Raw genomic sequence first — 15,637 nt, forward strand, 5'->3', positions numbered from 1 at the left:
CGAAGTCCTCCTTCGGGATTCTCAGGCGCAGTTTTCTTTCCATGGGCCCCGCGATCTAAACGTCACATAATATAGCCAAAGTCCAAGTCTGCATTACTCAGCCAAACGTGTGCTGCAATGCATGCGCACCAAAATAGCTCTACCCACCGTGTCCAAGCCAAGGGAGTGAAGTAATCCAAGCTTTAAGATCGGCAGTGAATAGCGCAGGAGAGAAGAGAATGTCCTTTTTAATTATACTGTAGCCCTTCCAAAGGTGTTCATGTTTGAAAAACAAACTAGTGATGTTGATGTGACTTTGTTTTTTCTCTTTTCACTGCCCATAGCTCACAAACGAGTGGCCAAGAGGGATGTAGTATTCCTTCTGGACGGTTCCGATGGCACTAGGAGTTCTTTCGCAGCAATGCGTGACTTTGTTCAAAGAACGGTTGAGAGGCTGAGTGTGTCAGAGGAGGGAGACCGTGTGTCGGTAGTCCAGTTCAGCAGAGACCCAGAGGCTCATTTCTATCTTAACACATACGCCACAAAGGAAGACGTTCTAAACACCGTTAGAAGTCTGAGGCACAAAGGAGGAAGAACGTTGAACACGGGGGCGGCTCTCCAGTACGTCAGAGACAATGTCTTTACTGCCGCCTCCGGTGGCAGACGACTGGAAGGAGCGCGACAGATACTGGTCCTGCTGACAGGTGGACGGTCGTTTGATGACGTTGACACCTCCGCCTCTGCTCTTAAGGATCAGGGAGTCTTAATCTTTGGAATAGGATCGAGGGGCTCTGATAGCAGGGAGCTTCAGAGGATTTCTTATGACCCCAGTTACGCTCTGTCTGTGTCAGACTTCACTGAGCTCCCAAATGTCCAAGAGCAACTTTTGACATCGGTAGAGGCTGTTTCTGTTCCCATCACTCCTCCAACACCATATACCATTGGTAGGCATTTGTGAAAGCTCTTTATGCCTTGTTTTAATCTGAATGTTTTCATGGTGCTTTTTTGATTTGAAGTTTGCTCCATTTCATGGTGAGAGGAATCGGTGGCCTTGAGCTGCTTCATTGCTGCAACACGAGCCCCATGAACTCTGAAACATTCTAAGCGAGAGTCTCTGTTGTCTTGACTACTGCAACTGATGCATTTATTTAACCAAAATGTGTGTGACTAAAATGGCACTGTTTTCTTCCTAGTTCAATATGACATGCCCCGAAAGGACATTGTCTTTCTTCTGGATGGTTCGGATGGCACAAGGAAAGGATTCCCTGCCATGCTTGAATTTGTGCAAAACCTAATCCAAACCTTTGATGTAGACGAGAGCAGGGACCGCGTTTCCGTTGTGCAGTACAGTAGAGAGCCTGAGGCCCATTTCTATTTGAATACCTTCTCAACAAAGGAGGAGGTCCTTGACAATGTCAAAGGCATAAGACACAGAGGAGGGCGACTACTCAACACCGGCTCCGCTCTCCAGTATGTGAGCGACCACGTGCTCACTGCCTCTGCCGGCAGCAGGCGTCAGCAAGGTGTCACACAGGTTCTTATCCTGCTCAGTGGGTCACGGTCAAGTGACAACGTAGATGAACCTGCTACTGCCCTGAAAGAAAGCGGGGTCTTGATTTTTGGTGTTGGCACTAGGAATTCAAGCAGAGAGGTTCAGAAAATTGTCACTGATCCCACATTTGCTCAGTCTGTTCCCGAGCTCTCTGACCTCGCAAGAGTCCGGCAGCAGTTTGTCACATCTCTCGGCAAAGGGCTGTCTGAGGTAACACCGTTCATAACGACAGACATAGGTAAGGCAGATTTCTACAAATGTCTTACAAATGCCCACACGACTAGTGCTGATATTCCATACTCGATTATTAGCATGTTGGGTGTCATTTTAGCATGTAAATTCATCATGCTGATGATTTTATATGGTGAAAGGGCAGGTTAGCGCATTGTGCAGGGGTCTTCAGTCAGGGCTTCAGACTGAACTGCCGATCTTCGTGTCCCAGAAGTCCTCCTTCGGGATTCTCAGGCGCAGTTTTCTTTCCATGGGCCCCGCGATCTAAACGTCACATAATATAGCCAAAATCCAAGTCTGCATTACTCAGCCAAACGTGTGCTGCAATGCATGCGCACCAAAATAGCTCTACCCACCGTGTCCAAGCCAAGGGAGTGAAGTAATCCAAGCTTTAAGATCGGCAGTGAATAGCGCAGGAGAGAAGAGAATGTCCTTTTTAATTATACTGTAGCCCTTCCAAAGGTGTTCATGTTTGAAAAACAAACTAGTGATGTTGATGTGACTTTGTTTTTTCTCTTTTCACTGCCCATAGCTCACAAACGAGTGGCCAAGAGGGATGTAGTATTCCTTCTGGACGGTTCCGATGGCACTAGGAGTTCTTTCGCAGCAATGCGTGACTTTGTTCAAAGAACGGTTGAGAGGCTGAGTGTGTCAGAGGAGGGAGACCGTGTGTCGGTAGTCCAGTTCAGCAGAGACCCAGAGGCTCATTTCTATCTTAACACATACGCCACAAAGGAAGACGTTCTAAACACCGTTAGAAGTCTGAGGCACAAGGGAGGAAGAACGTTGAACACGGGGGCGGCTCTCCAGTACGTCAGAGACAATGTCTTTACTGCCGCCTCCGGTGGCAGACGACTGGAAGGAGCGCGACAGATACTGGTCCTGCTGACAGGTGGACGGTCGTTTGATGACGTTGACACCTCCGCCTCTGCTCTTAAGGATCAGGGAGTCTTAATCTTTGGAATAGGATCGAGGGGCTCTGATAGCAGGGAGCTTCAGAGGATTTCTTATGACCCCAGTTACGCTCTGTCTGTGTCAGACTTCACTGAGCTCCCAAATGTCCAAGAGCAACTTTTGACATCGGTAGAGGCTGTTTCTGTTCCCATCACTCCTCCAACACCATATACCATTGGTAGGCATTTGTGAAAGCTCTTTATGCCTTGTTTTAATCTGAATGTTTTCATGGTGCTTTTTTGATTTGAAGTTTGCTCCATTTCATGGTGAGATGAATCGGTGGCCTTGAGCTGCTTCATTGCTGCAACACGAGCCCCATGAACTCTGAAACATTCTAAGCGAGAGTCTCTGTTGTCTTGACTACTGCAACTGATGCATTTATTTAACCAAAATGTGTGTGACTAAAATGGCACTGTTTTCTTCCTAGTTCAATATGACATGCCCCGAAAGGACATTGTCTTTCTTCTGGATGGTTCGGATGGCACAAGGAAAGGATTCCCTGCCATGCTTGAATTTGTGCAAAACCTAATCCAAACCTTTGATGTAGACGAGAGCAGGGACCGCGTTTCCGTTGTGCAGTACAGTAGAGAGCCCGAGGCCCATTTCTATTTGAATACCTTCTCAACAAAGGAGGAGGTCCTTGACAATGTCAAAGGCATAAGACACAGAGGAGGGCGACTACTCAACACCGGCTCCGCTCTCCAGTATGTGAGCGACCACGTGCTCACTGCCTCTGCCGGCAGCAGGCGTCAGCAAGGTGTCACACAGGTTCTTATCCTGCTCAGTGGGTCACGGTCAAGTGACAACGTAGATGAACCTGCTACTGCCCTGAAAGAAAGCGGGGTCTTGATTTTTGGTGTTGGCACTAGGAATTCAAGCAGAGAGGTTCAGAAAATTGTCACTGATCCCACATTTGCTCAGTCTGTTCCCGAGCTCTCTGACCTCGCAAGAGTCCGGCAGCAGTTTGTCACATCTCTCGGCAAAGGGCTGTCTGAGGTAACACCGTTCATAACGACAGACATAGGTAAGGCAGATTTCTACAAATGTCTTACAAATGCCCACACGACTAGTGCTGATATTCCATACTCGATTATTAGCATGTTGGGTGTCATTTTAGCATGTAAATTCATCATGCTGATGATTTTATATGGTGAAAGGGCAGGTTAGCGCATTGTGCAGGGGTCTTCAGTCAGGGCTTCAGACTGAACTGCCGATCTTCGTGTCCCAGAAGTCCTCCTTCGGGATTCTCAGGCGCAGTTTTCTTTCCATGGGCCCCGCGATCTAAACGTCACATAATATAGCCAAAGTCCAAGTCTGCATTACTCAGCCAAACGTGTGCTGCAATGCATGCGCACCAAAATAGCTCTACCCACCGTGTCCAAGCCAAGGGAGTGAAGTAATCCAAGCTTTAAGATCGGCAGTGAATAGCGCAGGAGAGAAGAGAATGTCCTTTTTAATTATACTGTAGCCCTTCCAAAGGTGTTCATGTTTGAAAAACAAACTAGTGATGTTGATGTGACTTTGTTTTTTCTCTTTTCACTGCCCATAGCTCACAAACGAGTGGCCAAGAGGGATGTAGTATTCCTTCTGGACGGTTCCGATGGCACTAGGAGTTCTTTCGCAGCAATGCGTGACTTTGTTCAAAGAACGGTTGAGAGGCTGAGTGTGTCAGAGGAGGGAGACCGTGTGTCGGTAATCCAGTTCAGCAGAGACCCAGAGGCTCATTTCTATCTTAACACATACGCCACAAAGGAAGACGTTCTAAACACCGTTAGAAGTCTGAGGCACAAAGGAGGAAGAACGTTGAACACGGGGGCGGCTCTCCAGTACGTCAGAGACAATGTCTTTACTGCCGCCTCCGGTGGCAGACGACTGGAAGGAGCGCGACAGATACTGGTCCTGCTGACAGGTGGACGGTCGTTTGATGACGTTGACACCTCCGCCTCTGCTCTTAAGGATCAGGGAGTCTTAATCTTTGGAATAGGATCGAGGGGCTCTGATAGCAGGGAGCTTCAGAGGATTTCTTATGACCCCAGTTACGCTCTGTCTGTGTCAGACTTCACTGAGCTCCCAAATGTCCAAGAGCAACTTTTGACATCGGTAGAGGCTGTTTCTGTTCCCATCACTCCTCCAACACCATATACCATTGGTAGGCATTTGTGAAAGCTCTTTATGCCTTGTTTTAGTGTGATTGTTTTCATGGTGCTGAATATGTATCTAATGTGGAAAATGTGACTTGTATGTTGTCCAACATTGATTTTGTTTGAAAACATCTGGTGTGTGTCCCCACAGTCCACTGAATAGATCAGGTGAGTGTGTCCCCACAGTCCACTGAAAAGTTCAGATGTGTGTGACCACACAGTCCACTGAAAATATCCGATCAGGTAAAATCAGGTTTTAGTCAATTTAGTTTAGTAATTTCAATGTAGGTGTAACGGCTACATTGTAAGCTCTGAACATCAGAGAATGTGTTAGACTTCCTTCTTTCACTGAGGCTAGTTGTCCATGTTGTGACACATGCAGTTACGTTTTCATACAACTCTGCTGTTCTAAAATGTGTTTATAGTGCTGCCTCATCCAACTTCCAAAACATAACAGTCGTGTTTATAATTCCTACAAAATGTCAATCCCTGAAATTCCACTCCTTATTACATTTAAATTCACATAAAAATATACCTAACATCTTGAAAATGCAAAATGTATTTACTGTGACAAGGTTTCTGATCACAAATGACTTCAACCAATGGGTCAGTGCTATGATTAGACTCATCTTTAGCTGGAATTCAACTGGAACACAGTTGAAAGTCTTTTGATATATGTCTCCATCAGCTGTTCACATCAGCATCCTAATATTTATGCTCATTCTTCTTGACAAAACTGTGAGACCAGATGGAGATCCACTGGTAAACAGAACCTTCTCCAATCTTGGCCCATAGTGTCAATATGACTGAGCTCTCGGCTTTCATAACACACTCAGTTTCTTGGTTTTTAACCACACTGGGAAGCATTTACAATATGCTTAAAGTCATTGTCTTGCTTTAAAAATTCTGAGGTAATGCCTATGCCTATGATCCATCTTCCCTCAAACCAGATTGTTTTTCCCTCATAAAATACTTCCCTGAAATGTGATATCACTACCACCTTGCTTCACTTGGGGCTGGTTTCTCAGGCTGGGTTTTCAATGCTGGTGTTCTCATGTTGGTGTTCTCAGATATCTCCAGCATGTGTTATAAAATCTCTCTATGAGATTTTGTGTGTGTGTGTGTGTGTGTGTGTGTGTGTGTGTGTGTGTGTGTGTGCATGTGTGTGTGTGTGCATGTGTGTGTGTTTGCGTGCGTGTGTGTGTGTGTTTGGGGGTGGGGATGGGGGTTGTCAATAATGGTTTTCTGTTCATTTACCTTTAAAGCAATAGTAGACAGATCAATTTTCAGTAGTGGTTTTGTTTCTCCATATTCACTACTCTTCTGTCAAGCCCTATGAAGTGTCCCTGCGATGGTTGTCCTTTGAAATGCTTTCATATGAACTGTGAATCCCTTAAGAGTTCCACTGGCGTCTTGGTTCCTTCTCTGATTTATTTCATACTTCCCTGGTCACTAACTTTGCATAAAGTTGTGGTCAGGCCTTCCAATATCATGACTATGAGTTACAGGACATGATTTCTGGCCATTGGTGTGCATTTTCAAAATGATTTTTATAGTGAGTTCATGCTGTGTGCAGGATTGCTTATGCCTTTATAAATTTTCTTATGCAAGACATTCATTATTGTGTGCAGCCCGGGCACTGTGACTGCTTCTACAGCATTTTTCCAGTCTGACCACTTGTTTGTCTACTTTTATAATAAGATTAGAGGTTGTGATTGTCATCAAGCATGCTCTAAAGTTTGAAGGCCACTTTTTGCTGGATCCATGCCACCATGAGCACTGTCCAAGGGTTAGGGTTAGATAATAATATCTAATAGTATAGTATAATAATAATATAAATAAAAGTTAATAATATCTAATATAGATAGTAATCTCCTAGGTGTCCTTGCAGTAGTATGTGCGGTGGCTTGAGTGTCATTCTGCAATTTTATTAGATTCTGCCTTGTTAGCATGGCCTTTTTCCAGTCTGTGGGTGATAATGTCCTAAGAGTCTTTGAGTCTCAGTTAAATATTCTTTGATCACAACGTGTTTGCTGTGCCCCGGTGGTGAAACAAGGAAACAGAATATTAGTTATATATGTAACTGTTTGACACTTGGAATTTGCAAAGATTTGGGGTTCTGAGGAGGTTGTGACGCTGGTATTCATAGTGTCTGCATCACCCCTGGTGCTTTTCTATTCACAGAACTATGATTACGTGTAATCAACATTTTAATTTGTCTTGCTTTTACAAAATCCTGTGACCAGTTCTTATTGGTTTTTGAGAAAAGGTTTTTTAAAGGTTTTACATTAAAATAACTTCAAATAACTTGTGTTTTATCTGAATTTTAATTGCAGCAGAGTCCCAAGGTCCCAAGAAGGACATAGTCTTCTTGATTGATGGTTCTACAGGTGTTGGGAGGGAGTTCCCCATCATCCAGGAGTTTGTTCAAAGAGTAGTGGAAAAACTTAATGTAGGTGAAAACAAGATCCGTGTGAGTGTTGTACAGTATGGAGACAGACCACATGTGGATATGTACCTCAACTCCTACAAAACCAAAGAGGGGGTTCTGAACGCCATCAAAGAGCTTAAACAACAAGAAGGGAAGCAGCGCAATCTTGGTGAGGCCATAGAATTTGTCCGCCTCCAAGTCCTGGATTCAAGTCATGGTGGCAGGAAGAAAGAAGATGTTCCACAGTTCTTGGTGGTCATCTCAGGAAGTAGAGCCACAGACGATGTAAGAACACCAGCAAATACGCTGAAGCAGTCAGGAGTCGTGCCTTTCAGTATCGGGACAAGAGATATTGACCCTCAAGAGCTGCAGGTGGTATCTTATATTGCAAATTACGCGTACTCTGTGGATGATTTGCCAGGACTTTACACTGTCCAAGACGAACTTATCACCACACTGACAGAGCTGTCTAATGAAGAACTGACCACACTGCAACCTTTTTATCCCAGTGTATTAGGTAATTTCCTCTAACGACCCATTCTTTCCATTCTTGTATGACTTACAATGCGTTACAATTTACCATTTACAATGTACAATATTTGACATTGTACATCAAATCTACAAAATTGTGTTAGATGTACTGCTTAAAATGTGCTTTTACTGTCATATACCAAATGTAATTGTTAATTAATTACAAATTGTTAATTTGTCAAATTTGACATCATGTTTTATATCAAATTTTATATCATGATTCTGTGTTTTTTGTGTCAAATCATGATAGAACCACCAGTTTCGACAGGAGAGAAGAAGGATGTGGTCTTCCTCATTGATGGAACCACAACAATTCGCAGTGAGTTCCCTGCTATACGAGAAATGATCCTTAACATTGTGGAGAAGCTGGATGTTGGTTTACACAAGGTAAGGATTTCAGTGGTACAGTACAGCGAAGACCCCAAACTAGAATTTCTCCTCAATGAGTACACTACCAAGGAAGAGGTACGACAGGCAGTGAGAAGACTGAGAAGCAAGGGTGGAAGAACACTGAATACAGGCCAAGCGCTCGACTGGGTCTCAAAGAACATTTTTCAGAGATCAGCTGGCAGCCGTATTGAAGACCGTGTTCCCCAGTTTCTCATTTTAGTGACAGGAGGAAAATCCAATGATGACGTATCTGCTCCTGCTAGTCAACTGAAGTCAAGTTTTGTAGCACCGTTAGCAGTTGGATCAAGCAACGCTGATTCAGAAGAGCTAAAACTAATTTCTTTGAAGCCGGAACAGTCATATCTGATCAGAGACTTCAATCAGCTACCAAACGTGGAGCAGCAACTTCTGACAACAGTCAACACCATGAGTACTGATGACATCATCAAAACGGTGCAAACTGTGAATATAGGTACCATATTCATTTGACTTATGAATAATAATAATTATTATTTTACTGTATGAGATACTACCTTTACAAATAACCATTGTTGTTTCTGTCATTTTGGCCACATTATGCTTAAATCAAAAACAATTTTCAAAGAACATTCAAAGAACATTTATTTACATATGTAAGTAAATGACTTTTATAACTGTTCAAGTGACTGCATTTGTTTTCAGGTCTTAATCTTGGAAAAAGAGACATTGTCTTCCTTATTGATGGTTCTGACAGTGTTGGAGCAAATGGACTCGCTCATATCCGTGACTTCATACTGAAGATTGTGCAGCAGCTAGATGTGCGGCCTGATCAAGTGCGTGTGGCTGTGGTCCAGTATGGGGAGAGACCTAAGACTGAGTTCTCATTGATCTCCCATGACAACAAGCAGGCTGTCATTTCATCTGTGAAGAGACTGCGTCAGATGGGTGGTCGTGGTGGAAACTTAGCGGACGCTATTGAGTATGTGGTTAGAAATGAGCTGAAAGAATCTGCAGGGGCTCGCATTAGAGATGCCTCTCAACATTTGGTAGTGCTCACAGGTGGTAGGTCAACCTCTGATGTATCAAAGTATGGGCAAATTCTCAAAGATTCTAAAGTGAACTGTATAGGAATCGGTGCTGGGGCAGCAGATTCAAGGCAGCTCAAACAAATTGCAACTACAAGTGATGACGTCCTGCAAGTACCAACCTTCCCGGCACTGCTGAGCATTCAGGACCAGTTTATTGCCAGACTTAATGGAACAATGGAACCTACTGTTTCTCCTGTAGAGCCAAGTGAGTGGAACTATGTTTGTAAATGACATAGTGAAAATAATAGTGTTCATGAAAACACATATTTACATGTGACATAACTGAGTTGTTTTGTTCTCTCACTCTTTCCCTTAGCCACTGATATAAAGGCTAAAGTTGCTGACATTGTGTTTTTGGTTGATGGGTCAATAAATCTTGGCAAGGATAATTTCAAAGAGGTCATGGAATTTATCATCAACCTTATTGACCTCTTCTTCACGGAAAAAGACAACCTACAGATTGGTTTGGCACACTATGCTACAGATGTGACAGATGCTTTCTACCTAAATACATATAACAACAAGGATGACATCATCAACGCCATCGGCCGGGCGGAGTACAAGGGCGGCCGTAGAATTCACACAGGCAACGCCATTACGCACGTCCAGCAGACACATTTTGTGAAGGAGAGAGGAAGCCGGAAGGATGAAGGCGTCCCTCAGATTCTAATGATGGTCACTGGTGGACGTTCACAGGATGACAGTAAAACAGCAGCACTGGCCCTTAAGTCCACTGGCGTACGCATTTATGCCATTGGTGTTGGTGATATTGAGAATGAGCTCAATAACCTGGGCAGTGAGTCAACCACAGTGGCCAGAGCCAGCACGTTCCAGGAGCTCTCAGAGTTAAATGAACAGATCTTGGAAACCCTTGATGATGAAATAATGGGAATAAAACTATGCGTAGGAGCAACAGAGCCCACAAAGGGTGAGAAACACAACAGAATAATTTGAATTTGGTTTTTTTCTTTTTCACTTTACACTTCTGAAACACTGTAGAGAAATTTTAAATAAATGAAGTGGTCAGATTTGAATGCATATCTAATAAGCCCATTTGATTTTAGCTTGCAGCTTGGATGTTCTTGTGGGATTTGATGTGTCTTCACAAAACATCTTTGTGGCGCAGCGATCACTGGAGTCCAAGTTCTCTGCCATTCTGCAACGAATAAGTCAAATCCAGAGTATTAGCTGCTCTTCTGGCCAGGACCCATCAGTACAGGTGGGCGTATTAGCCATGGATTCTGCATCTGAGCCTGTGCACCTGGACTTCACTGACAGCCACACTCAACTCACTGAGGCCTTCAAAAACCTGCGCAGCCGTGGGCCTTTCCTCCTCAACGCTAAAACTATTGATGCATATGTGTCAAGATTTAAGAGTCGACCAGCAGACAGAGTTAAGGTAAACTTAATAATAATAATAATTATTATTATTATTATTAATAATAATAATTATATTCAAAAATTCATCTTTTTTTTCTCAATTACAGTCAAACCATTCAAACAAAATTCTCTATAAATAAAAATGCAGTGCAGGGAACAGGGTTAATTCCAGAGCGTTATTGCAGTAATATAGTAACATTGCAGTAATATTGCACAGAAATTGATGTTTGATTATTTTTTAACTCAAACAAAGGTTATAATCCACCTCACTGATGGTCTGGATGCTCAGTTTAACATCATGAAGGAGCGAGTTCAGCAGATGCAGACTGCAGGTATATGAATAACCATAACCCTATTAATAACAATTTAATAGTTAATGACATTAAAATGACATGAAGAAGCCTCACTCCACTAATGCTGCACAAATCAGCCAGCAGTATAAAATCTAATGTTTACATTTACTTTAAATGTATTGTTTATTTCAAGGCATAAATGCATTCATCTTGGTTGCTCTGGAGAGGGTTCCACACTTTGAAGATGCAGTACTGCTAGAATTTGGACGGGGTTTTAGGTATACACGACCACTGCGGGTCAATCTAATGGACTTGGAGTATGAACTGCTGGAAGAGTTGGTATGTCTTCAGATTTGTGCAGTATTCTAACAAAGAAGATCTTTAAGGAAATTAAATAAAATGTCTTCAAATTAACCAGTTTCCTACATAAAAAAAATACTGTGGTGATAATGTAAATAATCTAATTTGATCTTTTCTGTTATGTATAGGATAACATAGCAGAACGAGAATGCTGCTCGGTACCTTGCAAATGCACCGGCCAGAGAGGCGACAGAGGACCTGCTGGTCTTTCTGGTCAAAAGGTCTGTAACATAACGCTTAGAGATCATATGCAAAACCTAAATCACTAAATCACTCATATATATATATATATATATATATATATATATATATATATATATATATATATATATATATATATATATATATATGTATATATATATATATATATATATATATATATATATATATATATGTATGTATGTATGTATAGAATGTTAATAGACATGTTTTGTTTAATTTCTACTAGGGTTTACCTGGTGGTGAGGGTTACAGAGGACACCCTGGTGATGAGGGTGGACCGGTGGGTGAACTTTCTAAATGTCAAATATTAGGTATATTGTACATCAGTATCAGTACAGGGGGTCCTCGACTTACGACGTTGATCCGTTTCTACATCATGTCGTAAACCGATTTTCGTTGTGAGTCAGACCATACGTACATACTGTACGTAAATAACATACAGTAAGCACTTATCCTATCCTAACACCTATCCTAACACAGTAATGATCAAAAACACATATAAAATACGTTTAATAATTAAATGAAACAGGAATAATAAACAGTAATAAAAAGATTGCGTTATGACCAAAACTACTTAAGTCGAAACAAGGCTTCATACAGTAAATGGGAGATGTGTCGTAACCATGAAACATTGTAACTCAGGACTGACGTAACCCAAGGACCTCCTGTACTTACAAATATTTAATAATTTGCAATCTTATATTCAAAGCTCATAAGCTCATCTTACAGTACATATATTCATGTGGTGTTAAACGTATTCCAGGTATTGCTTGTTGTGAAATTCTAAAATAAAATGTGGTATGTAATAATAATAGGTTAATGAAAATTATGTTTTTAAAGTACATAATTAACATTATTAATTTTCTTCGTTATAATGATTAAAAAGCTGAAATATTTTCAGTGTATTTGGAGCGGTGCAGGTAAACTCAATGCCCCCACAACCACAAACATATCAAACAAATGTTCCACAACATAATATATCCTCAAAGCCAAATGCATTTCCAGCACAATTATGGACCCAAAACCTCCATTTTCAAATGTCCATATGCCTCATACAAAATGCCTCAATCAGAATTACCTCATAATGTAAATCTGTTAACCCTGCTGATAAGCTTCATCATCCATAATCTTTTAGGGAGAAAGAGGTCCTCCAGGTGTGAATGGAACTCAAGGTTTCCAGGGGTGCCCAGGTCTAAGGGGTGTAAAGGTGATGATTTTCATTTATTGCAGTGTTCCCAGTAGAAGACGTTTAGAAAGTTAAACTTACAATGAATCTGATTTTAGTCTGGTTTTAAAATCGTACTACCAGCCTAAGCCTTGGCACAATTAAACACTGTGTTTGCATTTTTTTCTATTTTCAGGGTGCACGAGGATATAATGGTGAAAAGGTATGTTTAAAAAGGGATGCATCTGAATTAATGCAATATATATTGCATTTAAATATTGGGTGTGATTTCTTTTTTCCCAGGGGGAAATTGGAGAGATTGGTTTAGATGGAATTAATGGAGAGGAGGTGAGTTGTCTTGTAACAAGCCTGGTTTGAGGTAGTGAATTTATTCATTATTAAAATCTAACAATGTGTTTGTCACTTATTCTTTGTTGGTTAAAACTTTCAGGGTACAAGTGGAGTTGCTGGCCCACCAGGAGACAGAGGCAACCCTGGGCAAAGGGTAATCCATTTTGTCATGTGGAATTCTTTACTGAATAAAATCAATGTGATCTTTTAAAAGGCAGCAGTTTTGTATTTGATGTCTGTATATGTAGGGCCCTAAAGGTGCCAAAGGCCAGGCGGGTGACGTGGGCCAGACTGGTGTTCGGGGAGATCCAGTAAGTATTTGACATTGTGTAAGGATGCAAAATGTAACTAAATAACTCGACAGTTTTAGTTCAGCATATTGGCAAAAGTTTTTCAATGTAAATGTATCTATAACTAGCGATGGAGCATTTGTTCATGGGTAATTCAATTTTAATAAAAAAAAAACTAATTAAAAACAGAAAAAACACATTCTAAAGTACATTTAATGCAAAAAAAGAACATCTAAAAAGAATTGTAAGTTTAAATAACAATGGAGAATAGAAATACTTTCAGCAGCCATCTTTAAAGAATGATTTTAACAGCTGCTCTCTGATATGAGATACATTCTGGGTTAGGGTTTAGGATTATGGTTAAGGTTAAGGGTGATGGATTAGGGGGGGTCAGAATTCTATGTGCACCTAGTGTGTGTCTAGTTCTCCACCCTTGTCATTGGTTTCACCTGTTTCTTATTTTATTTTTGTTATCGCGAGTGTTTATATATTCTGTGTTAACTGGTTGTCTTTGTTTGTTGTTTTGGTTTTGTTCCTATTATATGTCGTTTATATCTGTGTCTTAGTCACATTATTACGTGTTTTCCTTTGACTTTGACATAGGATTTGTACTTTCATTTGTTTCGGTTTCTTGGTTTTGATATCAATAAATCCCTGAAGAAAGAATAAAAAAGAATACCTCTGTTCACTAGGGCACTACAGGAAAGGATAACAACCAGAGGGGACCTAAGGGAGATCCAGGCGATGCTGGACCACCGGTATAATTTCACACATGTATATGAACATAAACCCACAATGCAGACAACTTTCTCTGTCTTCCTCTGATAAAGCCTTTTCAAGATGCCCACATTAATAGATTTTAGGCATATGATACTTGAACCAGACATCATACTTATAGATAATAAAATCACTTTTTATGTTTCATAAATATTTGCTCTCCTGAGCATTACTCTGTCCCTAGGGAGAGCCTGGAGAAGATGGGAAGAGAGGTGCTGGAGGAGAACCAGGACGACAGGTATATTCACAGTGCTCCCCTTCTCTACAGTAAGACAGGTATATTCACAGTGCTCCCCTTCTCTACAGTAAGACAGGTATATTCACAGTGCTCCCCTTCTCTACAGTAAGACAGGTATATTCACAGTGCTACCCTTCTCTACAGTAAGACAGGTATATTCACAGTGCTCCCCTTCTCTACAGTAAGACAGGTATATTCACAGTGCTCCCCTTCTCTACAGTAAGACAGGTATATTCACAGTGCTCCCCTTCTCTACAGTAAGACAGGTATATTCACAGTGCTCCCCTTCTCTACAGTAAGACAGGTATATTCCCAGTGCTCCCCTTCTCTGCAGTAAGACAGGTATATTCACAGTGCTCCCCTTCTCTACAGTAAGACAGGTATATTCACAGTGCTCCCCTTCTCTACAGTAAGACAGGTATATTCCCAGTGCTCCCCTTCTCTACAGTAAGACAGGTATATTCACAGTGCTCCCCTTCTCTACAGTAAGACAGGTATATTCACAGTGCTCCCCTTCTCTGCAGTAAGACAGGTATATTCACAGTGCTACCCTTCTCTGCAGTAAGACAGGTATATTCACAGTGCTCCCCTTCTCTACAGTAAGACAGGTATATTCACAGTGCTCCCCTTCTCTACAGTAAGACAGGTATATTCACAGTGCTCCCCTTCTCTACAGTAAGACAGGTATATTCACAGTGCTCCCCTTCTCTACAGTAAGACAGGTATATTCACAGTGCTCCCCTTCTCTACAGTAAGACAGGTATATTCATAGTGCTCCCCTTCTCTACAGTAAGACAGGTATATTCACAGTGCTCCCCTTCTCTACAGTAAGACAGGTATATTCCCAGTGCTCCCCTTCTCTGCAGTAAGACAGGTATATTCACAGTGCTACCCTTCTCTACAGTAAGACAGGTATATTCACAGTGCTCCCCTTCTCTACAGTAAGACAGGTATATTCACAGTGCTCCCCTTCTCTACAGTAAGACAGGTATATTCACAGTGCTGCCCTTCTCTACAGTAAGACAAGTATATTCACAGTGCTCCCCTTCTCTACAGTAAGACAGGTATATTCACAGTGCTGCCCTTCTCTACAGTAAGACAGGTATATTCACAGTGCTCCCCTTCTCTACAGTAAGACAAGTATATTCACAGTGCTCCCCTTCTCTACAGTAAGACAGGTATATTCACAGTGCTCCCCTTCTCTGCAGTAAGACAGGTATATTCACAGTGCTCCCCTTCTCTGCAGTAAGACAGGTATATTCACAGTGCTCCCCTTCTCTACAGT

At 41.8% G+C, this 15,637-nt stretch overlaps 1 protein-coding gene across 6 annotated transcripts in view; it reads left to right on the forward strand.

The window, feature by feature from the left end:
• Window positions 1-15,637, forward strand: part of col6a3 (collagen, type VI, alpha 3) — a 100,808-nt gene that overhangs the window by 68,194 nt on the left and 16,977 nt on the right. For all 6 annotated transcript variants that reach the window (XM_077002089.1, XM_077002087.1, XM_077002086.1 and 3 more), the window contains 16 exons: window positions 7,194-7,805; window positions 8,070-8,681; window positions 8,891-9,481; window positions 9,593-10,204; window positions 10,341-10,675; window positions 10,910-10,988; window positions 11,143-11,288; window positions 11,438-11,530; window positions 11,758-11,811; window positions 12,667-12,738; window positions 12,893-12,919; window positions 13,000-13,044; window positions 13,148-13,201; window positions 13,296-13,358; window positions 14,030-14,095; window positions 14,299-14,352. In XM_077002089.1, the coding sequence (XP_076858204.1) occupies window positions 7,194-7,805; window positions 8,070-8,681; window positions 8,891-9,481; window positions 9,593-10,204; window positions 10,341-10,675; window positions 10,910-10,988; window positions 11,143-11,288; window positions 11,438-11,530; window positions 11,758-11,811; window positions 12,667-12,738; window positions 12,893-12,919; window positions 13,000-13,044; window positions 13,148-13,201; window positions 13,296-13,358; window positions 14,030-14,095; window positions 14,299-14,352 (3,515 nt within the window). The remainder of the gene's footprint in view (window positions 1-7,193; window positions 7,806-8,069; window positions 8,682-8,890; window positions 9,482-9,592; window positions 10,205-10,340; window positions 10,676-10,909; window positions 10,989-11,142; window positions 11,289-11,437; window positions 11,531-11,757; window positions 11,812-12,666; window positions 12,739-12,892; window positions 12,920-12,999; window positions 13,045-13,147; window positions 13,202-13,295; window positions 13,359-14,029; window positions 14,096-14,298; window positions 14,353-15,637) is intronic.

This window comes from Brachyhypopomus gauderio, chromosome 4, assembly GCF_052324685.1.
Source record: "Brachyhypopomus gauderio isolate BG-103 chromosome 4, BGAUD_0.2, whole genome shotgun sequence".
Taxonomy (NCBI): Eukaryota; Metazoa; Chordata; class Actinopteri; order Gymnotiformes; family Hypopomidae; genus Brachyhypopomus; species Brachyhypopomus gauderio.